At 43.5% G+C, this 14740-nt stretch overlaps 2 protein-coding genes across 2 annotated transcripts in view; both read right to left on the bottom strand.

Moving 5' to 3' along the window:
* macf1a (microtubule actin crosslinking factor 1a) overlaps positions 1 to 7540 on the bottom strand; it is a 181710-nt gene extending 174170 nt beyond the window's left edge. Inside the window, 2 exon segments of the mRNA XM_042710701.1 lie at positions 1420 to 1657; positions 7339 to 7540. Coding sequence (XP_042566635.1) covers positions 1420 to 1645 — 226 coding nt within the window. The 5' untranslated portion in view covers positions 1646 to 1657; positions 7339 to 7540.
* Positions 7541 to 11788: 4248 nt separating this feature from the next.
* On the bottom strand, positions 11789 to 14215 carry ndufs5 (NADH:ubiquinone oxidoreductase subunit S5). Its single transcript, XM_012815527.2, has 3 exons — positions 14106 to 14215; positions 12515 to 12734; positions 11789 to 12039 (listed from the first exon to the last, which is right to left on the bottom strand). Exons 2-3 carry the CDS (start codon positions 12728 to 12730, stop codon positions 11935 to 11937), a joined length of 321 nt encoding a protein of 106 aa, XP_012670981.1. The 5' UTR covers positions 12731 to 12734; positions 14106 to 14215; the 3' UTR covers positions 11789 to 11934.
* Positions 14216 to 14740: the final 525 nt, after the last annotated feature.

The following is a 14740-nucleotide window of genomic DNA, read 5'->3' as shown; positions in this document are numbered from 1 at the left end:
ATACCCACCAACGTCTGGGAAGCAAAACACACACCAAGGCATTTACCCGCTCCCCCGAGACCATTCAGATCATCACCACTGGGGACACAGCCAAAACCAGGCCTGGATTCATCGGCACGGGACAGCCAGTGAACACACCAATGCAATATAACAGAAAAGGCATTAACTGCATGTAAACATAGAAATCCAAAGTGCCTTTTCTCTGGGTACACACAGAGTTCCCTCTGTAGATATTGTCCACCTTTAACATGGTGTTAAAATATGGCTCAATGTATGTTTATGTCACATTCCTCCAACCCCCCTTAAGATTCGATCCACAGCACACCCGCTCCGGAGGTCACCAGGGAACTAGGCGTTGGGCTGGGGGATTCACTGACTCATCACAACCTAGAATCACAAACCCCCAAACCACCATCCTTCTTCCCCCACCCCCACACACACCAGACTCACAGAAATACCCCAGCAGCAGCAGCAGCCACCCACAGGCACCCTGCTCCACTTCTCCGCTCTTAACCAGGACACAGACTAGGAGTCTCACGTTCACATCAGGGGAGAAAAGCTGACCCTTGTGTTAAACAGCAGCGTAGAAATTGGCATAAAATCACAGCAATGCTATGCTAACATTCTCTCGCTCTCTTTCTCACTCTCTCCCATGCTTCTCATCACGCCTCACATTCTCTGCCCCCCCCCCCCCCCCCCCCCCCCCCCCCCCTCTCATGTGTTTCCTGCTCTGCACATTAGAACAACAACAGGCCTCTGTGTTCTTACTCGTCTTTACTGACTTAGCCAGTGTGTATTTGTCAACAGCAATGAACAGATATAGAAACAGGCAAAGAGACAGTCTGGGAGGAGAAAAGGATCCAGATATTCAGACTCTGGGCTTTGCTCCCTTTCCAAGGGCCTGTACTATGAGCGTCCAAAATGAAGCTCTGGATATGGGACAAACAGATGAGACCATGAAGAACTCCACCTCCCTGTTCATGCCCAAGACATTAGAACATTGCTGCAGTTCAGACTCATTTTGGCACAGAGGAACATTCTGAGCATGAAGGAATTCGTTCCCTGCTCCAGCTGTGTGTACGACCCAGGGCTTTGACTTTCAACCGGGAGGACAGCCAGTGATGAGGGATTCAGACTTACACAGGGCTTGGATCATGTGTGGGAAACTAGAAACAAATTGATATGATGTAAATGTAAAAGATGTCTCCTCCCCACTAATCCACAGCTTCAACATCACTGACACAATGCTCTTCCTGAAGGGAAAACTGGAACAGCCATCCAGAGACCCCCCCCCCCCCCCCCCCCCCCCCACCCAGCCTAGTGACTTATGATGATGGAGTGATAGAATAACAGACTGGAGACACGGAGAGGTGGAGAGGTGGTGCTTTAGATAGACGAGAGGAAGGGATCAATTCCTACCTGCCACACGCACCACCGCCCTCTCGGCTGGGTCCAGCACGGAGTCCTGGCTCTTGCGCTTGCGGCGCTCGTGGCGTGAGAGGTTCCAGGGCAGTGTGTCGCCCGGGGGGGCATGGAGTGGGGCGCCGGCGGGACAGGGCGACAGCGACCCCGAGTGCTCGCTGCGGAAGGACGGCTCGCTCACACACGAGCGCTCGCTCAGGCTCTCGTCGTCCGAGGACAGCATCTCGCCACAGGGCTGAGGAGGAGAAGAGAGGGATTGGTAGGGAGAGAGGGAGGGAGGGATGGACAGAGAGCCAGCACGGAAGAGTGGGAGGGGGGAAGGGTAGAAATTAAGGTCAGACCAAAGAAGAGCAGGAGAGTACAGTAGAAGAGTCCCTCCCCAGTATTGTATAATTCATCAGCATCACTATAATCCCATTTAGGGCATGAATAATGCATAACCCTGAAATCCATGTCAGTCACCTTGGTCATGACATAACACTGGAGTAACACATGAGGTCGGGGGGGGGGGGGGGGGGGCAGACGAACAGGAGCCCCGGCCTGAGCTACTCTACAGTGCATCTGTGTGACTGAAGATGTGTGTCAGCAGATCATCCACTCAGACAACACGAGAACATCAAGGAACCAGACAAAACAAAAGAGAGAGAGAGAAAGAGAACAAAAGAGAGAGAGAGAAAACAAAAGAGAGAGAGAGAGAACAAAAGGGAGAGAGAGAAAACAAAAGAGAGGGAGAGATGAAGAGAAGGAATGGAGGGAGACAGGGAGAGGGGTGAGAGTAAGAGAAAGAGTGAGATTGGGAGAGGAGGAAGGAAGAGTGGATGAAAGACATGCTGCCATTGGAGAATGGTCCAGCCTCTATTGCATGTCTATTAATACTGTGTGTGCGCTGATCGATGTTAGACTTTGGCCCTGGCCTTGGCCCCGCTCCAGGAGCCCCAGGGAGCCCTCAGTTCACATGTGATCAGCTGGAAGAGAGGAGGCCCCTGGGAGCAGCAGAGGGGCCCTGTCCATCAAAGCCCAGGAGGAGGAGATCGATCGTTTGAGCTCAGCGCATCTGGGGCAGGCCTCTCCTCTGCGGTCCCTTCCTTACCAAATTACCTGACGCTGATTCAGTCTGACATCACCCCCTTGTGTGTGTGTGTGTGTGTAGATGGGTATGACTGCCAGAGCTCCAACAGCCTAAAGGAGGTGTGTGTTTCAGTCTGTCTGTGTGTGCACACACACATATTCACACAAGACCAATTATATCACCCAGACTGGTGCAATACAACTCTTGAGATTGTCAGTTAATAGCATCACATTATGAAGATGTACAACCAAATCACAGCAATGATATTATACTCAATCTATGCAGTGTATTGGTCCTTGCCAGCCAGTGTATTGGTCTTTGTTCTGTGCAGTTAGCTCAGAGGTATCTAAACCACATCTATTCGTGGACGGGAATTTGAGACGGATTTCAGTGGAATGGATGGGATTTCTCCTCAATCAATAAGGTAGCCCACCGTCAGTTTCTCCAGCACTTTGCAACCATCTCTGCTGCTGAAAGCATGGTAACTTTGCCTAATGTCTTGGATTTCAGGGTTGATCTAGCTCTGTTCTCTGCCTGATCATACTGCCACCCCAAGGGTCCTGGCATGATAATGCCATTTGTCAATGTCTGTTGTAGTGTATTGTGTTTTATACACTCTGTGCATCTGTGTTGTGTGTATGTTTTATGGGTGGAGGTTGGGTTTGTTTGTGTGTGTGTGTGTGTGTGTGTGTGTGTGTGTGTGTGTGTGTGTGTGTGTGTGTGTGTGTGTGTGTGTGTGTGTGCAGGGGTTGGGTGTGTGGTCAGACTGGTCAGATCTAAATGACCTCTGCAGGAGGAAGGCCACTGAACTAAAGTGGACCTCTTCTTTTCAACCAATAGACGTCTCTGATGCAGTGGTGGCTGACCCATCAGTCTCAGTGGAGGCAACGCTCCATCAAGATGAAACATCGTACCTGATCCAGCCTAGAACATCAAGGCAGACTCTTCTCCAGATTCAGAGAGCTCAAAACCTGCATTACTGGTCCAGCTTAAAACTCCAGGGAAATATGGTAAAGCTGGCCTTGCTGACCACTCCATAGCACACACCATCTACAGTAATGCCACCATCAGTGAGGAGATCCTTACCTTCTGTGTGGGTTCTCCCAACTAAATACAACTTAGCACTGTGGTTTCCCTCCAACCATTCACCCCTCTGTATGCTGCGTGACCCTCTTCACGATCTGGAGAGCTCTCTTAAAGGGCAGCATATTGCCAGACATCACACTTGTAGATCTGATAGCTGCACAGACCCTCCCATAGAGGATAAGCAGATCCATAAACATACTACTGTCCGTTCTGAAAGGCTTAATTCACCAGGCATCCTCACTATTTCTCAGAACAACAAAAAAGTTCAAATGGTTGCAATTTCATGTGCCTTCGATCTGTTTTTGGAAGAATCATACTGTGCAAAAAAGAGAAAATATCATTCTCTGTTTACTGCCATTGAGAATTTAGGATACCAGTCAGTTGAGTGGCCTAGTTTTTGGCAGCGTAGGTCACGTTCACAGGCTGGCGGTACGTGGACTTTGCGTTGGGGGGCTACATAAAACAAAGGCCAAATAGTTGGCAAAGTACTGCTCAATCAGCAATTAAAGGAAGCATGTTTATTTGGAAGAGACAATGCTTCCTCTACCCTTGAACTGTAAAACCCATAATGGACTGCTGAGCTGCAAACTTGTTGTACTATTCAGAAAATGTGATTCCTGATGACACTTGAGTCACATAGAGTATATACAGTGTGTGTGTGGGGGTGTATTCTGCCCAAGTGTATTCTGTGGCAGGCAGAGGGAGAATACAAAGTGACAGACTGGGGGTTCAAAATCATGCTGTCTCATACACCATGAAAACATACTGCTTTTTGGGGACACAGATAAAAAATACAAATTCAATAATTTCAGCCTCAGCTCAATGACACTGTATGGCAGCTACAGGCGCACACAACATATTCTGTGCACACACACACACACACACACACACACACATCCACACTCCCCACAAGCTCCTCATATCCCTTAGTGTAGCCTATCTGCCTGCCATGTAGGCCAGGCAAATTAACCCTTTTTGGAGCCAATAATAGAATTAATTGTAAAAGAATTTTTTTCAGCATAGATCATTTCTATGAGGTGTCCAGAACAACATACTAAAAGTCCTAAGAAATCCTAGTTGAGGAAATATGTTTAATTCTCATCAATCTGAGATGTGTGCTAATAATGCATGGCAAAAATACACCTCAAAAATGTATTTTTTTTTCTTTACTCCTATCAAAATGAAACTTTACACAATGAAAGTACCCATGAAAAGTAACATTTTTTGTATTACAAGTTTCTTTGAAAATGAATTTGAATATGCAAATGAGCTATACACTAATCGAATATGCCCAAAATACATCCAAATAGGCTTATTTTTTTCCTTTACTCCTACCACAATAAAACTTTACATAGTAAAAGTATACATGAAAAGTAACTTTTTTTGTATTACAAGTTTCTTTTTAAATGAATTTAAATATGCACATGAGCATCACACTTATTGAATATGTCCTAATTGCATAGGCATAAACACCATACCCCTGGCAGGTACTACCAAGCCAGGCAGTTTTCAGGTTAGAGGCCAGTCTAAAAGCAGCATTGCCATCTCCCATTGGCATTAGGATGATTGGATGAAGATTGGGCCGATGTATTTGTCATACATATGAAGGTGTTTCTGCCTATGGACATATTCAATAAGTGTGGAGCTCATGTGCATATTCAAATTAATTTCAAAAGAAACTTGTAATACAAAAAAAGTTACTTTTCATGTATACTTTTACTATGTAAAGTTTTATTGCGGTAGGAGTAAAGGAAAAAAATAAGCCTATTTGGATGTATTTTGGGCATATTCGATTAGTGTATAGCTAATTTGCATATACAAATTAATTTCAAAAGAAACTTGTAATACAAATTGTTTTACTTTTCATGGGTACTTTCATTGTGTAAAGTTTCATTTTGATAGGAGTAAAGGAAAAAAATTACATTTTTGAGGTGTATTTTTGCCATGCATTATTAGCACACATCTCAGATTGATGAGAATTAAACATATTTCCTCAACTAGGATTTCTTAGGACTTTTAATATGTTGTTCTGGACACCTCATAGAAATGATCTATGCTGAAAAAAATTATTTTACAATTAGTCTGTCGTAAAACGCTATTTTGCCTGGACTAATGGTCTAGTTCAAGGATTTATTTCTCTCTACAGTCACCTGTGAACTTGTGTCCCCCCTACACACTACATTAAAAATGACTCTGCAATTGGGGCTGTGATGTCAGTAAGGTGACAGCATTTGTAACTGGCTACTCTTAACATCTCCTTTGGGGGTGTGAGTGGTAATTCAGGCATATACTCACCTCATTCATAATCATCACTTAATTAAAGCACAGACAGACTGGATCCATTCAAAATGTGATACCCCAGAGCTCCAGTGAATATATCACCTTATTTGAGAGAAAACTGTGCCTCAAGCCAAACATTCCTTGAAAAAATCGTCTGACTAAAATGCAGAATGGAGAGTTAATGAGTGTCCCCTACAAACTAGGATATGCACAGAACGGGGGCTCGCTACTGTAGCCTACAAGAATCCTACCCTACTTTTTCAGCCTCCGGATGTGCTTGCAGACATTCACTGACATGAGTGATAACCGTGCTAATTAACAGCGAATCAATGATGATTAAAAAGACAGGACTGTGTTTGATCTTTTGGTCCAGACTGTTCCTTCAGCAGCCCGATATCAGGAGGTATGTGCTATCACTGCAGCGGAAAGGGCGTGTGGACTGAATAGCGGTCATGCCCAGGCTGTAGTTCTATAACATGGATACACACATACGCGAGTATAATAAGTGTTTCCACTGTTTTGCAAACACGGCCGTTCCTTAACAGACGGACAGACAGTGTGGTGTCGTGCATACGGCCGCTTGCACCAGGGGCAGCCAACCATCTGGAGCAAATCAGCATGCATACCCGAATTGTGCTCTGTCCCGTTTCTCCTGTTCTTTTCTCGTTTCGTCATCCTGTAGTTCCAGCCCCACATGGGTGTGGAGAATGAAATATGAAGTTGCTTTTTGGGGAACGTGAAGGGTCTCATTTTCTCTCGCTGACAAATTACCCGAATTGCCCACATAGCCTAGCCTAGTCTATAATCAAGACTGAACAAAAAATCATAGGTCGTCCCAACCCACTTACTCTTAAGGGACAGTGTAATACATGAACCTGTGTTAGCCAAGGCGCTGATTACAAACCAATGGAATGCACTCATGAACTGAGGAGTAAATCTGTCATCAAAGAACCAGGGTCTCCGCTCCCACCACAGCGGAAACAGTCTGTAGGCTATGCGAGTGTGAGTGTGCTGCAGGCAGCAGTGATTTTAGAAGCACTACCATGTATGAGGCACAGTGATCCTCTTTGTTGAAAAGGACTGGATAAGGTTGGTCGTGCACGTTTCCCCTATTGGTGTGTAGGCTATATGGCCAGTAGTTATGATTCCCTGAAAAAGCATTAGCCTTTTCTATGCTCATAGCCTTGATGCACACACGGCTCACCCAGACAGAACCCCATTCACATAGTCGCTGTTACACTGTTTTAGTAACAGATGATTAACTACCGTTTATACGTGTTATTTGCAGCCGGATATAATAGGACTATGCAACAATATTAGCAAAATGATAACGTATTTGAACACAATTAAACAATGTAAGAGCATACGGACATTATTTACGATGGTAGTTTTAATTCAAAACAACAGTAGTCCGTAGCGTAGACCTAGCCATGTCACTCATAATCACACTACTGAGCAAACAGACATTTGGACCTCCTTACCGGACAACCGTGTCCTCCGGAACCGAGCGTGGGATAACACAGATGGAGATGCGGTGGTTCCACAAGCCCTCTTCCTCACAGCTGAGACGGCTGCCCGTCCTCGTACTCTCACCAGTTACGGGCCTGCAAAAGACAGCAGCCTAGTCGTTTGTACCGACCCGGTATACGGAAGACCAGGGTACCGCGACTGTGATTCGGTAATGGCTAGCGACTCTCCTCCTTTCCGATCTTTTCTCCCTCCTTCTTTCCCGTTCTCCTTTTCCGACCCCCACCTCTCTCCCCCTCGCTTTCACTCACTCGCTGTCTGAATGACTTCTAGTGCTCAACCTTTCCACTGAATGAATAGAAAATGAATGGTGAGTGGGTTTTGTATACTATGTGGGCTTATAATTTTCTTCAAAACAAGAAAGCAGAAATAAAGAGGCATGAATAAGGACCGTTTGGGTACCTTGTATTTTTCATATTAGAAGTGCAGCAAACGACAATCTACACCAAATATCACAGTTTTGGCAAGGTTATTTCCGATTGACTATAGTCTGCATGATTTAATTAATCTCTGTAATCCTTGTGACAATCCCTATTCCTTTGATTTTACTAGCATCCTCTTTTATCCTCATAAACCCACCCAGTGGCCGCCCTTGTTAAAATTCAAAAGTGAGGGTGTATTAGTGAGTGGCCCGTCTTCATATGACTTCCAGTTCTGCACCTGTACCCTGTGCAAATGTTCTTGATCACTGGAATTGATTGGCAGGACGCACAGCCGTGAGAGCAAAGAGCGGAATTGCGCCCGACATTCGGGATTAACTTGCCAGCGTGCTGATGCTCTAATCAAACAAAAGCTCAGCGCAATTCCGTATGAATGGCCCAGCGAAAAAGAACTGCCTCTGTTGACGGTCTGAGTCCAAGATAGGCCTACCTTGTCTGCAGTGGTGTAGTCCCTGGAGAAGTGGGTATACTATTCAATTTTTAAGCAGCCCATACAGTACAGGATAAACGCCCTGTTTTGAGAAGTGGGTAACGCAATGCTGACTGAAAAAAAAAGTGGGTATACTCCGTATACCTGCGTATACCCTGGACTACACCACTGCTTGTCTGTCTCTGTGCACTTCACAATTGGGTGCAGATCAACATCTGCGTCCCTAAATATCCTGTCTGTTAGGATGGTAAGTGAAATCACATGCTTTCGACACTGGAAGTAAGGGTACAGCAGGCTGATGATAGTCTACAATTGTTTTTTTATCACAAATAATTTGTTCCTTTTGTGGTGTGCATGAGAACTGTACATGAGATAATGTAATAATTTTTTGGTATGGCATGAGTTCTGTGGACGACCTAAATGTGAAGCTAGAGCTGTGAGCTGTACTTAGCCCTTCAAGTGACCAATTTCACCACTGCCTGAAGCCTCGTGATTTCGGGTTTGCCTACCAACAAGCCGATAATTTAATGCCAGGCAACAATATAATTATCCTGCATACATTTTGAAACTGCACAGCAATATCTGACAGACTGAGGGTTAGGCCTATGGGACGGGAGATCGAGATGAACGTCCTTACACTGATATCTATTTGGTTGTGTTTTAGCACCATCTGGCGATCAAACGTCGACTAGGTAATCTCACCAAGATGGAGAGACATTCTTAATTGAGTCGCAATTTCTATAAAAGAGGGAGCAGGCAATCATTTTGACGTTGCAACTGCGCCACCGTTCTGCTCCATAGCTCACTTGCTGCCCAGCCGCTTAGAAATTCAATTCTGCACGAAGATGGCTTCATATTTATCTCGTTACTGTTATGGACAAACGTTCCCAAAACAGCCATCTGTGACTTTCACAACCGAGTCTTTAGGGAAATTATTTTTGGTCGTAGTGAATGTTGTCATAGGCTATATAAGTCGTGATTCACTTACAGTCTAGTTCGCAGCTGAAGTGTTAATGTGACATTTTATGCGATGCTCAAAAGCAACACCTCAATAATAATTATTAAATACACTTTTCTATTGTTAAATAAAACAGGAAATTCATCTTTTTTTTTTAAGTATTGACGTTCATAAAATTCTATTCTTGGTTCAAAACAAAAGCTATTCCATGCATCAGATTTCCAAGAAAAGTGAAAGAGAAATGTTCAGCAGGAAAATACAGTAAAAAGAAAAGTTTAACAATGGCAAAGGAACACAGACATTTAGCTGCAGATGACTGGGAAACGGTATTATGGGGGGGATGGGTCTATATTTTCGTTGTCTGGGTCTAATCAGAGAAGAAGATGTGTGTGAAAGAGAGTGTATGAAAGGTGCTCGATGCTCTCTGTCAAGGTGGCAGAGGAAATGGAACGGTATGAGGCTGCCTTGGTGTTGGTAAGGTGGGAGGTTTATATGAAGTGCAGTGACTAATGAACCAGAAGGTTTACCACTCTAGTTTATATCTTGCCTCCCGGTGGTCAGTGCTTGATTACAGCAATGATGGTTCTTTAATGGAGTGTGGCACCACAGCAGTGCTACCGTCATCCCTCAGCAACGCATGAGTCACGTTATCTGGAGAGCACAGAGTCCATGATCACTGGGTGAGCACCTAGCCCTCTGGATCAGGGAGAAACCAACATGCTGATTCAGTCTGACAGCACTTGTAGCGATACGATTCTGGAGCGTCTGAAACACTTTCATGAACCCCATGGCGTGGTCTGCAGAGAGAGCAAAACAGCATTATTTCAGCAGTGGCCCGGGCAGTTTTACAGTTTGACATGGTCTTATGCAATTCTAGCAATTAACATTATATGAAATTTACATTTGATCAAATATGACAGGATCATGGCTTTCAACTCACCTCACTCTAGAAGCAATGATCATGCTGGTCACAAGAGCTACTGGCTCTTGTCCTCATGTCTCACATGTTTACTCTGTCAGAGGGTCTACCGGTTTGCAATGACTGGCATGGATCCAACTGTTCTTCTGTGAGGCGCATTGTGTAACCTCCTCGTATGAAATGTGTCGTATAAATAAAGTTTGATTTGATTTGAACGATGTTTCCCATTTACTTTAACAGCAGCAGCATCAGTTACTAATAGCACTTCACACAGACCCTCACACTTAGCCTCCAACACTCCTGTTTGCTTTTTCATGCATCAGGCACCACTACATTGCCCTTCTCAGTTGACTCTCTTCAGGCGGCGTTCTGGATGCATCCAATGTACCGTCAGCTGCCCTCTGTCAGCGGAGCATCGAGCCCCTGGAACCCATGCCAATATTTCATCAGTCTCTTTTTCAGAGTTCAGTTGACATGCGATATCTGACCTAAAGACTGTAGACAATGGAGTGGTCATTATATGTGTACCTGTAAACCAGCTGCCTGAAGAAGAATCCCTTTTCTTGAAATGACTGAAAATGTGTTCACAACCACAAGCATTTTTAAAACCTCTGCAGAGTGGTGAAGGCATACAGTCAATGGGTCGTGTCAGTAAACTCTTGAATTGTCACATTTGGCCCTTTCCAGTTACACATGCTGATCTACATACAGTATCTTTGCTCAACTTTGGAAGCAGGGGCCAAAGTTATTGTTTTGAATGCTGAATTAATTTGATTCTGGCCAGTCCAGCTTGTCTTATGAGCACCTGTTTGGCAGTTAAGTCATCAACCTTATTGCTCCAATTCCAGGACATGTGTCGGCCTTTATATAGCATTTAGGGGGTATTACCTATGCTAATAATAAACAATTGGCCATACACCTCCAATTTATGATCAAGTGGGATTCATCATTCAGCACCTCAGGGTAAGAGCAGATTTGGAAGAACATTTGGTGTATCTGGGAGTTGACTTCTCAAATTTTTTCTCTCAACACAATGTTGAGAATGTTGCTGCAAGAGGCCCACTGTCTCTGTAGAAAACCGTGAAAAAATGGACTGATGTTTTCTGTCTAAGTCGGTAGCATATGAATCTTGTAGTTTTAAACCTAGCTCCAATAGTTATGCGTCACAGTCATGTCAATCCACCCTCTGGATTATGCGGAACCACCAACGTCCCCTCGAGTCTTGACATTCGTCACTGGGTCGTCCAGAAGCCGAGTCACTCACGGTAGCATGTTCTTTGGTTTAATGTTGTCTTTTCTATTTAAAACCTTTTTGAAGAATAACTGGCTGTATGTTTTGTGTATAAATGAGGCTTAAATGATCCCTTGGATGAACAGGCTCCTGCTATTGGATCTAACAGTCTGCACTGCCATCCTCTGGTAGGTTATCTCTCCCCTGTAGTTATAAACACACTGCTCTGTGAGCTTACAATAAAGGATAAATTCTTACATTAAAATAAAGACAAATTTAGACCTGACTCTATAATACGCTGAAGGGAACCTATTAAGTTCTGCATCATCACACCTAACTCATTCCTGTTCAATCCTGCAAGAGATATCAAGTCATATTTGAATATCGTAAAGAAATGTAGTTACTCAAAATGAGAGAATCAACAAGTACTTAGAATTAATTTTATTTTTTCTAATACTTTAACAGGATAGGAAAACAATATTGACATAGTACTTATATTACACAAGTCTGAAGAAACACACAGGAAGAGCGGCAGGTGCCAGGTTACTCATGGTCTCCATTGAGGTCAGAGGTCACGGCCGCATCTCGTCCTTCCCAGAGTGCTGAGGAGGGGGGGTGTAGGACCCCTCCTTGACCAACTTGTCCCGCTGCACCCTGATCTCATACTGACGCTTGTTCTAAAAGGGAGAGAGAAAGAGCAGGGCTTCATCCACACAAGCACCATCACACTGTTGGGACTGTTCACAGCAGGCTTTAGAACACATATGGATTACACAGATGCCCTCTTCTCACACAGAATGAGTCTGCCTGTGACCATCTCTTCCATGGATGAGGTAGCCCTCGATGTTACATATGTTTGTTACTGAGGGCCAAAAACTGCCTTAACACAACCTACTAGGCATAATGCAAAAGGGCAAATACATTTTACTATGCAAATAACCACTTGTTTGAACTTTACTGATGTGGAAAATCAGCTGTGCTTAGGTGTGTGTGTGTGTGTGTGTGTGTGTGTGTGTGTGTGTGTGTGTGTGTGTGTGTAGTATGTTTACATGGCCAAACCCTTGTTTGTCCCCTTCTACCGAAGTCATTTATGACGACTGCATCTGTTCACACTGCAAGTTAGATTTAATGAGATGATTTCATCGTGCTTACCGTCTTTTCACGATGCATGCATTCGTAGAAATCCTCAAACTCCAGTTTGCACTCGTTTTTGGCCCGAATCTTTCCGATGCCATGAGAGCACTCAATCCATTCCTTCTCAAAGGCGTGGCAGCGGGCAGCACGTTTGTATGGCTGCTGAGAGCTATGGGCCAAAATCCACTTGTCGATGTTGATCCCCAACCTCCCCTGCAGGTCTACGAAGGGCATGGTGCTGAAGCACAAGGGGGATAATGGCATGTGTCACATTAGTCAGATTTGACCTAAAACTAGAGATGGGCCGGCAAAATGCTTTTTTTTATTTCTACAAAACTATGGCCTTACTCATTGCTAAATATAATTACTTGTCCATATTCATTTTCAGTAATAAGCTGGATGGCTACTCACACAACTCAAACCATTAAGAATCTGGCTTAAACAATTTATCACACTCTTAACAGACCACCAAATGTTGCCTAATACTCTGAATGAGTGTGGTTATGACAGCCTAGTGTGTACACTGTACCAGTAAAAGTCACAGGTCTGCCCAAGACCCCTAGATAATTTGCTGGACTGATCTTTGAAGACAGATTTATTTGAGATAGCTCTTGTTATAGTTACAAAAATGGGGCACTACACGTCCTTTAGTGTAGGGCAGCCCTAACAATTGACTGATGGGAATGGTACACATTTGTTTATGTGATGTTCTGTTTTGTCTGAAGGTCTTAACAATGTGAGCACTCTTGCTGTAGGTTGACCACAGAAAATGGATAATTAACCAATGAAAATGGATTAAACATTTCAGCAAGAAGATATTTAAGACTTTAGGGCCTCTGCAACACTATCAGTATTCTCTCTAACAATAGGCAACATACTGTAATAACTCAATCATTAATTGGAAGTCATTCCTTCATTTCCCATGTTTGCATTAGGATTTACACTACATGGACTGCCACAGACACTACACAAATGTAACTATAAACCTGATTGTTGCCAATGCAATGGCATACTTCATCAAATGCAACTTAACACTATACTTTTTCATTGCGGGCTTCATAATCTGGCAACCCTAATGAATACCACCATGCCAAGTAGGGAATTAAACAAACATCTCTGAAGAGTGACACAACTGCACTCATCTGAACGCAAATGTTACCTTCTGAAAGCAATCTATATCTTCACATGTCAGCATCAGTACTACAAACTTAAAGAGCCAGGTTACAGCCCTCGCTAAGCAACGTTTCGAAAGTACCTAGCATTAACGTTCAGGTAATAACAATGTCGCAAGTTACTTAAACAAATCGCTTCAAAGAGTAGCTACTTTGGATACGAGCAAACCCACATTATGAGATCAAATTGACAAATTATGTGGACATAAGCAATAACGTATGTTACCTAGCACTAGCTCTAGTTTGCACAAATGAGTGTTTTCACTAGCTAGCAAACAAGCTAACGTGAAAGGCCGCTTGGCTCATTTTCAGCTTTTTAAGCGCTAATAGTAATATAAATCATAGGTATGATGTACGTAAACCTCTTATTCTTCTATTAATGAATCGTCAATTTATATTTGTATATAAACAAATGAAGAACAGAGACTTAATCTTACCCTGCAATCCCGAGTCACCTTAACCTTCTGAAATCCTCTGTAATTTTACGGCGTGCCGTAAATCTGTCGTACCGTCGCAAAGTCATGTGGTCTCGCGACGGTGTAGCTGCAAATTGACCTGTCTAATCCACATTTAACGACAGAGGGCGCAGCAACAACATGACTGAGCAACACCGGTCGATGCAGCCTACAGAACTAGTACTGTAAAAGCAATGCCATGCAAGGGTGTAAAACAAACAACAGGGTAGCAGTATAATCATTTGATTAAAAAAATGATTTCATTATTTTTGCTAAATGCTTTGTTCTTGTATTCCTCAACATTTAACCAAATAGCTTATTTAGCCTACTGTGGAGTAGGCTATTTCTCTCTAACAATTTTAAATATTTACATGTTTTAATATAGGCTACCTTAAAGACTCTAAAATTGGCTGCCGTAAAAACGCATTGAAGGTAAGGATTTAGATATAACTGAAATCAGGGTTTTTGAACACAATACTGAACTGTCTCATACATTTCTACCTGTGCCTATCAATCTCCACTGGGTTCTTGTCTAAGACAAGCATGTTTTTGTAGTGAAGTACTCTTGATGTTATTCTTGAATACTTACATTCATATACAATTTGAGATGAGACCCA

The sequence above is a fragment of the Clupea harengus genome, chromosome 19, assembly GCF_900700415.2.
Source record: "Clupea harengus chromosome 19, Ch_v2.0.2, whole genome shotgun sequence".
Taxonomy (NCBI): Eukaryota; Metazoa; Chordata; class Actinopteri; order Clupeiformes; family Clupeidae; genus Clupea; species Clupea harengus.
Note: the sequence above shows the minus strand (reverse complement) of the source record. Positions and strands in the feature narration are given on the sequence as shown.